General features: G+C 42.8%; 1 protein-coding gene across 1 annotated transcript in view; it reads right to left on the bottom strand.

Moving 5' to 3' along the window:
• Positions 1-991: 991 nt before the first annotated feature.
• si:dkey-49n23.1 (semaphorin-3D) overlaps positions 992-17,113 on the bottom strand; it is a 41,117-nt gene continuing 24,995 nt past the window's right edge. The window contains exons 3-18 of the mRNA XM_049023666.1: positions 13,809-13,969; positions 13,180-13,242; positions 12,610-12,729; positions 12,100-12,193; positions 11,244-11,372; positions 10,769-10,911; positions 10,078-10,192; positions 9,801-9,870; positions 9,136-9,280; positions 7,854-8,076; positions 6,074-6,162; positions 5,381-5,422; positions 5,028-5,185; positions 4,532-4,596; positions 4,269-4,402; positions 992-3,151 (exon numbers count right to left, since the gene is read on the bottom strand). Of these exons, the coding sequence (XP_048879623.1) occupies positions 2,705-3,151; positions 4,269-4,402; positions 4,532-4,596; positions 5,028-5,185; positions 5,381-5,422; positions 6,074-6,162; positions 7,854-8,076; positions 9,136-9,280; positions 9,801-9,870; positions 10,078-10,192; positions 10,769-10,911; positions 11,244-11,372; positions 12,100-12,193; positions 12,610-12,729; positions 13,180-13,242; positions 13,809-13,969 (2,198 nt within the window). The 3' untranslated portion in view covers positions 992-2,704. The remainder of the gene's footprint in view (positions 3,152-4,268; positions 4,403-4,531; positions 4,597-5,027; positions 5,186-5,380; positions 5,423-6,073; positions 6,163-7,853; positions 8,077-9,135; positions 9,281-9,800; positions 9,871-10,077; positions 10,193-10,768; positions 10,912-11,243; positions 11,373-12,099; positions 12,194-12,609; positions 12,730-13,179; positions 13,243-13,808; positions 13,970-17,113) is intronic.

Genomic DNA, 17,113 nt, shown 5'->3' with positions numbered 1-17,113 from the left:
CTGGTATATAAAATCACCCTACGATACCTTTCCAATTCTGAGTACCACTAACCACATTTTATTGATTTGCCGTTAGTTTTGTAAGCAGGGGTGGCCAGTGACGAAGTACAATTAGTTGTGTACTGTACCTAAGTATTTTTTTTGAGTATCAGTGCTATACTTGAGTATATATTTAAAAAAAAAAAAACTTTTGACTTGAAAGACAAATATAGTAGTTTTTGCTCCAATACATTTATATGAAGTTTTCATTACTCATTAGTCTGAAACAGCTTTGAAGTCAGCGGATGAATTTTCGAAAATGCGGTAAGTCATATTGCGTTAGTCACAATAGCCAGTCACAGTAAACTACTCCTGTGCTGTCAGTCAAGTTATAAAGCCGGAGGTGTGTAAATGAGTTGGTTGTTGTATTTAGCTTCTTATTTCATGTGGAAGTTGCATCTGCAGGAATTCCACTGTCTGCCTGATGCATGCTCCCACATGAATATTCACACACCGCCAGAGTTGTGTCAGACCACTTCCATGCTGTTTTGTGGGGGTGGAGTGGGGGGAAATGACAATTCCCATTCTTTTGTCAGTTTAATTAGGTTTCTATTGAAATTGCAACATACGCCTTAAGCTTTTTATTCTACAGGTTCTACAAGCAAGTCAGGGCATTCAATAGGCCATTTCAGAGTAATTATGTTCTGTAAATGGATTGTGGTAACAATATTATGCATTGTCATTAAAAAGAATATGTGAATACTTAAGTATTTAAAAAATCAGCTACTGCAGTAATTTAATTCAATTTAAACTTTGACAGAACGATTTTCACTTGTATGGGAGTAATATTTGATCAGGCATATCTATATATATATATTAGGCATATATATATATGTGTGTGTGTATGTGTGTGTGTGTGTGTGTGTGTGTGTGTGTGTGTGTGTGTATGTTCACTGTCATCAATTGTTCACCAATTCATCAATAAAATGTAAGTGAAAATCTAACTCATAAATTATTTTTATGTAAAAAATATTTATTGTTGAAAAACACCTAAACTGAATATGTCATTCGGACAGGTACAATGGGCAGTTCAATTTTTTTAGTGTTGACATAGAATCTGACGGTGTTCAAAAATGGTATGCATACACAGAAATGTTAATTAAATATAGTAAATATAAGATGCGCCTACTAATCGCGTTGATACTGTATCGATCATGCAGTTTGAAGCCCTTATACTTTAACAGCACCAACTCACAGTAGTATAATTCAAGTTTACATGTTGTTTTTTAATACTAACGTAACAAAATAAAAACATTTGTTCAAAACAACCTCAGTTAATTTGTGTAAAAAATATGAACATCACAAGCAATTCTATAATTAACACTACTAACTTCCGTTAAAATAAAAAAACTGTCATGTTCCAAAAACGGTATTGTTAGAATAAGGCTTAAACACACATAAATATACATTTATATCAAGTGCTTAATGACACCTCTATAAAATGTTTTGATTTCTGATTATGAGTAAATATGTGCATCACACATAAATGCCCTTGAAATGCCATCTCAATGGATGAACATACGTCTACTCAACCCATTTTTACATTACACAGAGTACTCAGTTTGAACTCAGAAGCAGCTGTTGCGAAATAGAATTATACTGTTCACTAACAGGGGCACATACATCCTTACTAAATAAGTGTAAGATCACATGACCCATCTTCGTCATCATTTACATTAGCTTCCTTGAGGGTGGTCTTGAGTGGAACTGCATTCAGTACAGATATACTCTCTTTGTTCGCATTAAAAATTGGCCACTTGAGCTAGCATAGTTTTTGAAAATACTCTAGGGCAGCAATAAATAGCTTGATATGTATGTGGGAAAAGCAATGTTTTACCTTTTCCATATCTGTAAATAGTTTCTAGTACATTCTACCACAGATGTTCATATCTTCTTAAAAGTATTGCCTCTGTCTAAATTAATGCGCTACACGAATTCTAATCTAAGAACATTTATAATCTACTCATGCTTTTATCTTTCGCATAAAATTTTTATTCAACATGGAAATACAGGGGAAGATTATGTATTCTGTACTGCACGTCGAAAACAATGTACATGGTTAATTACCTGCAGGCAAATCAAAGCCGTTTACTCTCACTTTCCGGTACGGAGAACAAACATTTTTCATAGATACCACAGCACCTGTCAGCAATCTGAATCTAAAGTTTCTGCATTAAATGTTGCTAAAGTGGAATGAACATATCTTTTTGACTTTTTCGATGGCTTAACCTTCAGATATTCCTGATTCTAAACAGGCCAATCTGAAGCCTCCGAAAAGAACACACAACTCTTGCCTATGGCAAGAATAAGTGCGCTGTTACAGTAGTGCTTTGTAATTTATTGCAGCATGAGACGCTTTGTCAAAGCGTAGCCTACATTTTTTACGTTCAATGAGAAAAACGCAGTTTTTCAGTTATACATACAGATTCGCTTAAAGCTGTTCATTGACAGAAGACATTGATCTCCGCAAGGGAGAATCAACATTTTAGGATTAAGCAAGCGCTGAATATAAAGGGATTCCCTTTATGCTGAATGCTGAGGTTAGAGAAGGTTTCCAGCCGTTTGCGGAGGATGGTTTGTATAAAAAGCATGTAGTCAAATCACTCATGTCGGGTGATGTGCAAAAAGAATCAGTTAAAATTTATCCCAGCGTTGCAGTGCGTTGTCACGGTGAGGGCTGTGGGGGGTCCTGCCGTCGCACTCTGGCCTTTTTACCGTCCTGCTTCCACTTCAGATTGCGGAGCTTCTGCTGCCGCCGCTTCTCACGGTACCACATCTGTTCGCAGTACTCGTCCGCACTCATGCCCATGTGGTGTAAATCCTTGTAGCTCTTGGTGATCTGATGTCCGTGCGAGACATGGATCCCGGCACCGTTCCCCGGAGCATCTGCATCGTCAGCGCCAGCCACCGGCTCCCCAAGCCTCTCTGCGGCCGAAACGCTGCCAGCCGCGACTTGCTGCTGGGATATGACGCGCAGGTTGTAGCGGGCCAGTGTGCTGGTGAAGGAGTGCTCCTGGGCCAGGCAGGTGTAGAGGCCCGAGTCTCCCGGCTCTAAGCGCTGAAGGAGGATGCCGCGCTTCATGTGCCCGATTCGCTCATCGCTCTGCAGAAGCTGCAAAAAGGACCAAATGAGGCTGAGGAATCTTCTCTGATTTTTGGCGTTACTCCAGCAATTTTTAAACCATGCTTCAATTCCAATTCTAATAATCGCAGGGTAGCTTTGGTTAACTGACTGGCGTGAGATTTTCAATTCGAGACAAGACTGCACGCACATTTACATGCATGTAACACTTCTTCATTACCTTGCAAATAGCCTGTAGAGTTTTCAAACTACCCCAACGTTTGTGATCTAGCTTATTTCAGGTCTATAATGGAATGATATAGATTTGCCGTTGGATTTCTTACGTGAGCGTGAGAGTCAGAAAGCATGAGTGTCAGGCCAGATGCGTGAGACTTGCCAACCCAGTAACCACCTTATTACTGTCCTCTTGGCTAGTGGCCCTAACCATGTAGCCTAGTTAGTGGGTTAAAACTATAACGTGGTTTGGCTGGAGAGACAGCTGAAGCCTTTTCTGAGAATAGGTCAGTACTGCATTGGATTTGGTTTGTGTTTTTATTTCCTCAAAACAAATTAAGAAAAATTTTATTCAATAAAACTGGACATTTTATTGGGGATACATTTTAATTAGCCACACATGTAACCACAAACTTATAAATGCTTTTTTCCCCCACTTTACTGCATTCTGTGGGATAAGAAGCGTTAGACTGGTCAAAAAAAAAATCACTGTTTGTTTACTTTTATGGGGAATATTAGAGCCAACCATCATCTATAGGCTAGCTGCTTTTCCAGTACAGGGCTGTGGGGAGCCTGGAGGTTGTCCCAGTGAGCATGGAACATTAAGAGGGCTATTCTGGGTAGGATACCAATCCATTGCAAGGATTATTACCATTTTACTTATCTTTATATAGCAGGCTTGCCAAAGCACCATAGTACGTGATATTTTCTAACGTTGATTGTGCGTTCAATAATTGTGTTACCTTAATTTGGTTTGTGTTTTTCACACAAAATGAAAGCATACCATTCGATTTATTTATGATTTTTTTTTCCAATAACATTAAGGTATATAATAAAAAACAAACTTGCCCCACAGGTCAAAGCACAATTTCACCCGGTTTTTCGCTAATCTCAGTTTCTGTACAATGCAATTATTACTGCACTGGGTACTTACATCACTGCTGGTTTGGGCTAAAGGAAACTGTACCCTCCATCTGATCGCTGTCTGCTGGGACCTAGGCACGCACTCCAAGAAGGTGGCGTTACCCTCCACCCCATAGATGACCTTTTCCTCCACCACCCCTAGACCTGTAAAAAAAAAAAAAAAAAACGGTGCCGCGCAAATGTACAATTCTGTGTATCGTTCATTCTCAACACTAGAGGGAGCACTGCACCCGAGCAAATTTGTTCAAGTCCGAGGAGGAGAGGACTGTTTACCATCTCCCAAGTCGTGACACTGACTCAGCGGGTCCCCGTGCCTGACGTCCTGTCGACGAGCACGTCTAGAAATGAAAAGGAGCATTTAAGTGTCATGTTACGTGGGAAGGTTTATTTCTTGAGATAAAAACACATCAGTGGAGGCAGGAACAAAGAGTTGCCAGATTACTAGGCAAAGAGAATAAAAGATCAAAATAAAGGACTGCAGCAGCCTGTCAGTTTCATGTATTTTTTATTTGCGATATTCACAATGCCAAGTAAAATGAGAAACATGCATGACATCCTAGCCGAATGTTTCTTTCTTTTTTTTTTTTAAGTACAACAACTCCCAGAATCCATCTATAACTTTGATGTGATGTCTTTAGGGGCCAGCAGTATGATTACCAACAGGAACTATTAACATTTGTGCTGTTGACTCAGATCCCTGCTGTGGTGGATTTGAAATAATTAACAATAAAAATAACAGCATGTATCTTTGGGGGGGGGGGGAACTTGCCTCTTGTTACTCGGGAAGTAGCTGTTGCAGGTGGCGCCATCCCAAGCGCAGTAGGGGTCTCTGGCCAGGCAGCAGTCAGCACAGGCCTGGCCGTAGAGTTGACAGCGCTGCAGGGGGAGCTGGACCACGCCCACATCACTGCTCACGTACAGGAGCTGCTGCTCATGCGGAGGGGGATTGAGCCAATCACGATCCAGCTTATAGCCATCATATTCTCTGTCAGTCAATGGATGGTTAATTCGTGCGTGTTTTCCGGCTTATCTTTGGAGCTCATTTTCCAGCTCATTCTGGCATAAATAGGGCTTCCAATATCTGTTGCAATAAAACGACATATCATGCAGAGGAAAACATACCCTTTTAGTTGACAGCTCCATGTTCAGGATCGGTGTGGGCTTCTGTTGGTTCAAAACGAAGGGGCGAGGATGCCAGAAATAATGACACAGAGGACAAAGTTAACAATATATAAGTTAAGATTTGTCCTGTTCAAATGCTTTGATACACCAGGGACATAACAGCTAAAATATGTCAGTTTGGAGTGTCTGGCTTTTCCAGAGTAACTGCTTTGTGGATTCCTGCCAAGTCCTGGGGCCTCACTGTGAGTTCCCCTGATAATTTAGGCTAACCTCTGTTCTTCCCACAGGAAAAAGTAATTAAATACCCAAAGTTCCTTCACCTCTGAACATGCTCTCGTAAGGCTTCATAGACCCCTCCCCTGTTTTCCTTTGCTGAGATCCATCCGATGTTCCATTTGTCTTGTTCGGTACAGCTATGACATCCCCTTTGTTTGGTGTTTGTTTGAAAAAAGTTTAGTGGCTTTTTGCTAAAAAAATAAACCAACTGCTGTTTTTCTTCGTTTCTCCCTTCCTTTGGCCTCCCAGTTTATTCACTTATTTGGAAAACTTTGGAAATGTCCAACAGATCAGTAAATCTTTCACCTTGGGCTATTTTTCAATGCAATACTCATCTTCCACAGAGAGCAACAACAAGCAACGTTAGGGGCATAAGATTACATTGAGAGGAAATGGACATAGTCATATACCACCTACCGGAAACACCGTCAGCTCCTCCAGGACGACCTCCTCCGTCTCCCAGTTCTCCTTCAAGATGGAAATCACTTTCAGAAGCTTGCTGTTGTCTGCAGAGTAAAGGAGTCACCTGTTAATGGACACCTGTCTCCAGATGGAGAGCATTCAGTGTCTACACAGCAACTGAAGGAAGCTCAGTGTAATATTTCATTTGGGAAAAATGTGTGGCTTTCAGAGCTTCCCATCACTAATTCTGCAGCCTGCTTTAAGCTGAATGGTATAACATTTAAGGCCAAATGTAAGGATTTCCTATTAATCTCATTGTTCTGTAGTATAGTATCAAACTCATATTAAAGGTGTTATTGTTTTATGTATGTAGAATAATGAAAGTCTTGCTTCTTTCAAACTAAACTGCCAACAAGACAATAGTATAAACAATGAATAACGATAAATAGACCATTAAATAAGGCTCACAAGACACTCGCTGTGATACAGGCGGCTGCTGTAGCTAAAGTGCACCACACATTTGACCCTGAATGTATCTGAGATCGTTTGCTAAGAGCAGGAGGACGTCAGGGGTGGCATGGGGGCAGATGAGGAGCAGTTCACAGAAAGCCAGGTGGACGGCAGGGCAATGAAGCACAGAGAACAGAAACAGGCACAACAGGCAGGCAGAGCATAGGAAATGCTAACAGGCACGAGACACAGGCTAATGGACACTCTCCATAATATCAGGGTGGTCCCAGGGAGTCTCAGCCAAGCCAGGCATGGGAACTGCCCTGCATCTAAATATGGCTGCTTGCTCTACAGTGACCCCCAAGGGGCTGGTAGTGCTTGTCATCATTGTGTACACGCCAAATGACTTGTTTACGCCATTGGCAATAATTCAGCATTCCCAACCAAAAGCAAATGCCCAGTATCTAAGCAATGTCAGAGGCATAAAATAATTGTTCTTCTCAAATCTTCTGCAATAATGAAGATACAATAATGCAATAACAAATAGAAGTTCATTAATCCTTGGCTTTTAAGAAAAACCAATCCCACGAACAATATAAGGTAACGGTTAACTGGAAGTGCTGGGTTTTAACTCTTCAGATTATTAATAGCTGTGAGGTGTGACAGGCACCTTAATGAGTCCTTCTCTTTTTAACACGTGGATGAAAAATAGGCTTTGGCTATCAACCTGAAGGGCCTTTGAACTGGGGTCAGTGTCCTGAGGTTAAATATCCTCCCTCATTAATCAACTTTGTCACGTTCTGCCGAATTCCACAGACCGGCAGGTTTCATTCAGTCATGTCAGCTGACCTGCAAGTTCACTGCTTTCTGAGAACATGTGCAGGTAATGCCATAATACCCGTATGAACAGTCTTTTTGGTAACACTTTCTATGAATGCCATGAACACATTCATAACGCATTATAATGCTTAAAAAAGTATTTCAGCATTAAAAACATGGCTATAAATATTTATGAAAAGGCATAACACATTATAGGCATGTTTATTATGCATTATGAATGCTTTATGAAGCTCTCATATAAAATGCACTGTAGATACCTTCATAATGCAGTACAAAACATTCTTAATTCTTATACGGAGCATTATAATGCATTATGAAGGTAGTGTATCTATGATGCATAATAGATGACAGCTTCAAGTAAAATGTCACCTTCTATTTTTTTCTGGGCCATATTTATACATCGTATAATTATAAGGATTGCCATTTCTATCCGTCGGCAGTGTAACATATGTTGCCACGTTATCGGATGTAGCATAATCGTTTTAACTGTATTCTCGTCACCTACCTGTGCCCAAGTAAAGTACGTCGTATTGGCCATCCTCTGCATCAACCCGGTCTACCACTATTTTCTGCAGCCTGTAGGGGGCGCTCACTCTCATAAACACGGGTCTTCTGTTGATGGGTAGCACAGGTTCCCACATGAGCTGGTGTCCCCTCATGAAGCTGACCACTTCGTCCGGGTAGTCGCGGGTGGACTTGTGGAGCGGGTCGTAGGTTTCACTGGGACACTATTAGAATCAGAACTTACTTTATTAGCCAACTGTACCTTCATGTATTAGGACATTTTCTTGGCGGTATTAGGATGCAAGGTGACATGCTGACATCAGTGCAGGGAACCAGCAGTGTGATCATTAATCAGAGTTTGGACTCGGGAGGTTTCTAGTTCAGCACACAGGGGAGGCCCTTCTGCCGTGCATATGAGAAAAGGAACTTATCCCGATTTGCTCCAGTGAAATATCCAGCTGAATAAATGGGCAAATCCAGCCGGAAAAATTGCACGTTGCATTGGATGAAAGTTTCAGGGGGGACTGATGAATGTAAATTCATTCAAGCTAAACCCTACTGCACTTAGTAGCTTAGTAGCAAGGCTCTCAAATTAGAGAAAATGCTAAGCGAAAGCACGTTATTGGACATCAGCAACCAATTAACTGTACTCCACTGAAACCGAATACAGCTGTAAAGCCGTTTTATAAATTGATTTGTGTTGTCATATTTGTTACATAACGCTTTATCGCCGACATAAGTTATGTTGCAGCTATACAAATCAACAAAAATTGAATTATTTAGGAATGCCACATTAATGATGCGTGACGTTTCAGAATAAAATTCTTTGTGAAGGTCATTACTTTTCGCATCCATCAGTGAGTTTGGCCAGAAGCTACAAGCTAATGCTAAACATTCGACCAAATGCTGCAACCGTTTGTTAAGAAAGCAACACTGAAATAGCACACCTCGTACACCTGGTACACCTCTACACCCACCGCAGCTATACTCCTTAACACATTTATGATTCTTCTGAAGGGTATTGTGGTGCACTGTGACCAGTGTGAGTTTGAGTTGTGGTTGTGATGTGTATCACATCTCCCCTGGCAGACAGGATAGTTCAGATCCAGAACATGTATTTCCAGACCAAGATTTTGTTTCAACCAAACGTTTGAGCATAAAGAGTCACGGAATAATCAACTGCTTGGTTGAAACAAAATCTTGGTCTGGAGTTTTACTTTCTGAACTATCCACCTCTGTCCCCTGGTACCCAATGAAAACAGAGCCCTCCCTGTTCCACCTACCGTTCCAGGCCGTGGGTAAGGCACTCGCTCTTTGTACTCCATCCAGCGGTAATTGGGCCCTTCTTTGTGGGAGAAGGGCCCACTGAAGGCAGCCCGGATGGACGCCATGGAGTAGACACAGACGGCCGAGCCCCTGAACACGGAGCTTTGGACGAGAGAGAAGGAGAGGCTTTGGGGGCGGAAAAGGTACTGGTGCTGGTGGTGGGGGCAACTGGAATAACACAACATCATAGAGCACTCCACAGAGACCTTTAGGGTCAGGACTCATGGGTGTGACAGCGCACACAGGAGAGTAATGGCTCTGTTATGTCGGAAAAAATGGGAAACTCTCCTTGACATCTTTTTGTTTTTAAAGGGTAGCTGAACAGTCATTTGTAGGACTCGCACAGATACATCAAACACATTTTACAAGACGCAACAAACGTATGCTTACCTCATAAAAAAAAATATCAACTTTTATGGGTAAAAATAAATCACTGCCGCCATTATTTTCAGTTGTACACTACTGTATTCTATTAGTAGGACATAAAATACCCTAATAATTGCTGAAAAGACTGCGGTTCTGCAATGCTGTGTCATTTTCCTCATTTGACGACTTCCTTTTTTTAAGTGCTTGAAAGGCACATTTACTAACTGAGCCCCTGTACTGAAGAGTCCCCGCTTACCTGGAAGTGGTGAAGACTCCGTAGATGACTGGGTTCTGGGAGTCTTTTGTTTCTAGAACAAAGATGTCCTCTGAAAGCACACCAGAAAAAGAGATTACAGTGATGGAAGGGCTTATTACTCCCTGACAGAGCCAAATATGTGAGGGAGGAGATTTTTAGCGTGACTGGCTGCAGGAGAAGGGAGATGATGAGCACGTCAGCTCACGTTTCCTAGCAGGATAGACATCAGAGCCAATATAAACGGCCAGCAGCCAAGCAGCATGGCATCCCGGCCTACCCAGCTCATCAAAGTGCGTGTCCAAGCCCTCCAGCCCTGGCACTGAGCACACCAGCCTGGCCTTCAGGAAGGTAGTCCAGCGATTAATCAGGCTTCTCTTCCCCCCGATGTCATTCTGGGGTGGGGCAAAGTTAAGGTAGACATCACTTCAGTGATCCCTTGGCACGTCTTGCTACAGTTTCACTCCCAAACACAAACATTTACTCTCTCGCACTTTCTTCCAGTAGACGGCTGAAAGCTTCCTAATTAACACAGCTCAGATGGGCTCAGTTTGCTAGAAAGGTGCGGTCTTGTTATGGAGGGAGACAGCTGACCCCACATCGTAGGATTAGGTAGGAACTAGAAACGGTTCCACTCTTGTATTTAGTTCACTTTCCCCACTAATGATTTTGTTTGATATTTGAGTCATGCATGATCCTACTGAGAGGGCAAACCAAATTGTAAATGATACTTCTATGCACCATTGCTTTCATTTATTGTTTTCTTTTTTTTGACACATTTTTTTTTTCTTAAAGGGCCAGGATTCTTTTTCAAGACACTTTTCTCAGAGTCTAGCCTGTTCGTCATGCCCTGTGACATCGTCTACTACGTGAAAGCATTACACAAAGAGCCATTTGCATTATGCATTATGCATTTGCATTATGGTTTTTCGCATTAAGTCCATTAAATACCCCGAGAGGATGTCGTTTACCTTGCACACCCTGGCCACCCGGCTGTAGATGTGTCTGTCCCATTGGTTTGACTCCACCGCTGTCTCCTTGAAGAAGAAGTAGATCTTGTCATCGTCCTGACTGTGTGTGTCTGGGATGGAGAAGGAGCCCACAAACTGTGGCTCTGCGGAAAGAAATAATGGACAAAATGTTACATAGATCTCCAACACCAAGGCTCTCAGAAAGAATATTACAGATTCACACTGCAAGCGTAAACCTACTGACCGAGGATCAGAGAGCAGGGTCAGCAAGCACCCCTGGAGAACTTGGGGTTAAGGGCCTTGTTCAAAGGTCCAACATTGACCTGACTACTCTGCTAACTGTGGGATTTGAACCCATAACCTTACGGACATGGGCAAAGATCCCAAACCCACTGAGTTGCATGCCACCCCACCACAATGACAGTCGTTGGCTCTGTGGACTTTCTGGATGTGTCTTACACGGGGAGCTCCTCACCATTAAGCCAGTGGTCCTGGTAGGCCTCAGTGCGGATGTAGTGCTGGTTGCTGCCGTACACAGATGTACGAAAGATGGCGGCGTTGGTGCCCATGAAGTCTACAGATGTGCCGGCATACAGGTTTCCATCTTCCGTAAAAATACAAGTGGTTCTGATCACACGCACGCGTACACACACAGCTGTTCTCTCACAGGACTGGCGGAATACCACATGGCTTGTCCAGATGTGCTGCTATTTTTTAAAATTACAAATAAATAGTGCAGTGTCCTCCAACAAAAACAAGATTCTTTAAAAACATTATCTTACTCGACAAAGTGAAATGCAACAACACACAAAACCAAATTCTCGTTAAAAACGTAACGTTTTCACAGCTCTTTACTTTTCATTAAACAAGGCCCTTTTCTTTTTTAATTAATTTGATCTAAACACTGAATACAGTTTACAGGACCAATTAATTAATCCTGCTTTATGTTTTGGGTACTTCAAAGACATGCCACAAAGTGATTGGTGGCTAGTGCCTTTATGCTCTGCAAAGAACCTTTAATTATGCACTGGCAGCCCCTCAGGCGGTGAAAAGCAAGTGAAAAAAGAAATCATGTGGTTCCTTTCATTTCCAGAACAAACCACCAACCAGCAGGATGTTTTCCCAGAATTCCCTTCTAATGACAGTAAAAGGCAGATGAATGCATGCGACATTGTGGCCGCGGGTCGCTTTGGCATCCACAGCCCAGGTGTGCTGCTTTGCGATTCCCGATTGACGAATGAAACCGTGAGAACGAGAGACCAGCCTGATTGAAGACAACTGACCTGTGGTCACAGAGCATGGTGACCCGCTGAATGGAGGATAAGGCTTACCGGAGAGCTTGGCCGTGAAGGGCTCCTGCGGGCTGTATGGGCACTTCCCACGCCCAGATTCCACTGTATGGTACAGCAGTTGGAACAAGGGCTCCTGTCAAGAATGGAAAGTGTCTGAATACCAACCGGAACCTTCAACTCAAGGAACCTTCAGTTTGAGCTTGTTTACAGACACCCCAATGGGTCATGGAAGGTACCGGGCGGATTGGTGGTTAAGGAGTTGAACTTTCTGACTGAAAGGTGGCTGAGATATGCTGCTGGACCCTTGAGGATATCTAAAGTAGGAGACATTCAGTGGGATTTGAACCGGGCAGCACGTGTGCAGTTCATGGGTTGCGTAACTCCCTTTAGATAAGGCATGAACAACACCTAACATCAATCAGGTTAGACCCTACTGGACATTCTCAATGCTCCCCTGGTGGGCTCCTGGAATGTGTTTTTGAAGTTGTAAGACCAGCACATGGTACATCGAAGAACAGAGTCCAGGGGATTCACAAGCACCTTGCTCACCTCGGTACTATGGCCCAGGTCGATGTAGGCACACATCGGGTGGTACGCCCCGGTTCCGCACACATACACATGGGTTTTATTAAAGGTCTGCAGCAGCCTGATGTGATTCATGCAGTCCACCTGCAAAGGAGCATAACGTCGCCATGTTGTCTGAGATGATGCATACAAGCCCAATGAAAACTAATAATCACCACAACAGCGCTGTCACGTGACCAACGATCTCCCGGCTGTGAACACGAAAATGACAACAGAGGAATGTTGTTTTCGTACCTGAAATTGCCACTCACACTTTCACGGTCTGTTTTTTAATTATTAACAGAGATGGATGTCAGATGCGGGATACAGGACCCCCCCCCCCCCCCCCAAAGCCCTCACACTCTCTCTAGGGTGCTATAAATAACTGGAGTACTTCAGGACCCATTTCACTTAACCACAGACAGAACGCGTGCGCTTTTTTGCCGGGACCCTTAGCGTGAACAGGCTGCCGATGGCAGGTTCTCAGTCATCTGGAAAGGTCCTTAGAGGTGCCCAGCTCTCCATTGTCATTAAAGGTGAGCTGCTGTTTCTTACCTCTGCGCTCTTCCCTGCCAATGTGCAATGTTCAATGTGTTCCCTCGGAGCAGGCCAATAAATCTAAACGGGACGGAGGCAACGTCGTTAGACTGGATGTTGGCAAATCATTTACAAGTATATTAATTCAGTCTGCAATGTTTGTTCTTAGACTTCAATTTTTAGAAATGGCTTTAATGTTTGAAAGAGTAACTGAAAATGATTAATAGCAAGGTGTTAGGTAGAACGGCATAGGAGAGAGTTTGATACTGGAAGGGATGTAACATAACCGTTTAAATACAAAGGATTATTTATTGTGGGGATGAATTCATGAATCCATGAATGAATACATGAATGAATTCAAATTAAATATGTACACGTCTCCCCAACCCCCCCTGATTCCTACGCCCTTGGTTACATATACTAATATAATAAAAATGTTCTAAAATCTTGCAGTGGTTGAGACATGTCCAAAACTGTACATTAGCTCAACTTACTGTATTTAGTAAAATCACAAGTGAGGGTTTTAAGGCATACATTTGTCATTTGCTTTTCATGGCAGAACATGATCAGAGAGACACATGGATGAGCATATGTTAGCATAGCTGATGGGAGCCCCTGTAATTATCAGCACATTAGCAGGCCCTGACCTCACGTGCGGGCCGGAGGAGATCGTCGCAGCGCAGCATGTAGACGCGGTCGCGACCCCCGACGAGAAGCCAGCCTCGGTCCTCATCCAGCAGCAGCGACTGATACCCGCCGTTCACTTCATTGCCCCAGAACACCGCCGTGCTGTTGCTGGACTGCAGGTCTGGGAGATCGACAAATGCAAACGCACACAGAGATTTACTTCCAAGCCAATGGTTACATAGTCAGAGTATTTCTGATTTCTTGTGGCCTTTTACAAACATGTTTAGAAAAGAGGGAACTCTGATAAGTCGCTGAGGGGAAAGTCTTTGGTGGGTGATATGAGCAAAAGGCTCTCAGCGGAGACATAAGCAAGGCCCTTGTCTCCCTCCCCAGGGACCACCAGTTTAACTAGGCATGAAATGACCTACAACAATCATCGCAAATTAACCCTGCCTGACCCCCTCCCCCCCCCCCTTTCCCTGTCCGGTTCAGCTCTCTGAGGGACATGTCCTCGCAAGAAGAAGGGGCAATATGTAGAGGTACTCCAAGCTTTGGAGATTGGCAAAGGTTGCAAAAACAAGAGAAGGAAAGAGCTCTGATTAAAGTGTGGGGGCCCTTCTGAAGCATGTCCACTCTCCCCTGTGCACTTTAAGGGGACGAAGTGGTTGTAGTTTATTTGAAAAATCCATAACCATGAACACATTTTCCTTCTCTTAGCAACACCATTAAGAGATTAGATAAGACAGAAAACAAGGACAGGTGACAGTGATCTGAAAATACACAAAACTATTGTTAATAATAGCTAAATATCAATTGTTTAATGCTTGAAAAACGTCATTTTATGCTTAGCTGCAAAACTGATTGCAAATGGATTCCTGATGGTGGTTAAGTACATTTATAATAAATCTGAAATTCCAAACTCCAGCAATTCATCATGAAATGCTTAAATGGCATCTTCATCTTCTGAAAATGAGCCTGGCCTTTCGGGCACCTCTGAAAGTTTAATAAGGGCCCCAGGATTACATCAGAATAAATAACCATCCAAAATGTCACCAATTCTCGTACGACTTCCCCTTGTGCAGGTAACATTTTGAACAAAAATTCATTAAGTACATCTGCTCGATTTTTGGCACTATGGCCGTCACCCGATCTGCCCATTCTCCCAGACGGAGATCTCCGCTCGGCTCTCAAACGCCAGCCGACTGTCCGTGCGAGACGGCGCGATGACGCAGATTAATGGGGGCGAGAGCCGGGGGCCAGGTGTGAAAGCTCTCTGATAAAGCATCCACTTCACTTTAAGCGACGCACGCGGGGGCCCCCCCCTGACTGACGTTCGCATTCCTCGCCGGCGAGCTGGAGAGCGTCTGAGAGCGTTTTTAAACCGCTTCCAGAGAGCCGGGGGTCTGTCGGATGGATGGTGGGGCCGAGCCCAGGACACGGCAAAAGAGAAATGACAAAAGAGTCCCCGCTGTGCTGTGAGAACATCGCAGTGTTTTGGAAAAACGTGAACCTGGAGCACAGGAAAACTTCACCCCGCACTTACTTTCCCCTCCAATTAAATTTATTGTTGTTGATATGTCTGGTCTAACTCAAAATAGGCCATGCAGCTAGTTTAAAATTAATTGGAGGTGGTGTGAATCTATGGATTACTGTTTCAATAATACAGTGCGAGCAGGTCAGTGAATCCAAAGGCAAGTAGTGATGATTTAGTGCAAATAGAACCTCAGAGAGACCCGACTCGCTGAGCCCTTAACAAACGGCCGGGAGTGACTGTGAGACACTTGGGTTAAGGAGTGTACAGTACATGAAGACTTTATGTAGCCAATCCCCTCGCAAACATACGACCCTGTCACATGATTTCCCATTTTTAAAACTCATAATTCTCAGATCCAGCTCCTCTAACTCCGGTATTTCCATCAACCGAGGATTAGAATTACCAACATATTGAGATACAGCCAAAAATCCAATTAACCCATGAACAAAGACATACATACTGTATAAGCAGTTTTGACTTTAAACCTCGGCCATCTTGGAGTTGTTACGGGCTATTGTAAAATGTCCAGCATGCACTTAGTAATACACACTAAATAAAATAACTGTAATACCGTTTTAAATTCTGAAGGGTCCTAATTTGTTAATGTCATGCCGGTAAGAGGTTTGCTGTGTGTTAATTGCATTCCAGTACACTCAGATACTGAAAGTGAACTATGCTCCATATGCAATATTTTTTAAAACATATAAATGTTTTTTTTCCTGTAGTCTTTTGTACTTTACCCTGTTAAGGGTTTCCAGGAATCTGGGTTTAAGCAGCAAGCTACCCTGTCCACCGTTTGCTTGTCGTTCCAGCTGTTTGCTATCAAGCCAAAGTTAACTTAACGTCTTCAGTGGACCTTAGGCCTCAGAGCTGCATAAAGAGAAATAAGGAGATTACTGTCTTATCTAGTGAAAGTTTATGGAGCAAATTAAGCCACAAAAGTATAACAATAGCATAATGTTTATTGTTCGTACTATTTCTGCATGTGGAAGCCAAGTTTTAAGGGTCTTCTGTAAATATGACTCCTGAAAAATGACTCATTCTGTATGACGCAAGCTCACACCTCTGTTCCGTTCTTTTTGGGTAGGAGAAGGCTTAGAGACAGAGATAATAAAATTAAAATGAAAGTATACCCTTACTATTTGCTGGACTAACTTGGCATATGTTGAGTGCTGAATATCACACCAAAGGCCCATATCTGTTAGTCACTTTAGGGTCACTGTTGTGTGCTTTTGCCATCAAACTCAACCTCAAGTAGTTACTTTCAATTTCCAGCCCCACAGCAAAGCTTTGTCTTCTTGCTATAGTTTGAATAGCTAAAACTGTTGAAAAAAAAAATTGGGTTAAGTGGATCAGGGGTGATTGTAAAGGCTTGTAATTCATAAAAATAGCAATAGGATTTACACTGTGGTGTAACTCTGGTCACCATTTCCATCCCAAGATCCCTGGGTCTGTAAGTAAGGAAAATAAATACGTTTAAACTTCAAACAAAAGCTACCAAATCAATCTCAGACCCTAAATCCATCCTCACTAATTCCAGAGTTTCTCTGCTTCTCCTCTCTCTTCTCCCATTCATTTAACCCATCGTTGCTAACCATGAATTCCATTCCATATAAGTAAGCGATCTGTCGTGTATCACATATAGCTTACTTGAGGTCTCAGATCATATCACATCCCTTAGACTATTAGATATTTTCCTCACACCTGTACAGCACGCTTTCTTGTGTGAGCAATGGGGTGTGAGAATTTACGACATTCAGTTGCAGGGACTGGGATGAAAGCTGTTAACTG

This window comes from Brienomyrus brachyistius, chromosome 8 (genome assembly GCF_023856365.1).
Source record: "Brienomyrus brachyistius isolate T26 chromosome 8, BBRACH_0.4, whole genome shotgun sequence".
NCBI classification, from domain to species: domain Eukaryota; kingdom Metazoa; phylum Chordata; class Actinopteri; order Osteoglossiformes; family Mormyridae; genus Brienomyrus; species Brienomyrus brachyistius.
This window is presented reverse-complemented; position numbering and strand designations above follow the sequence as displayed.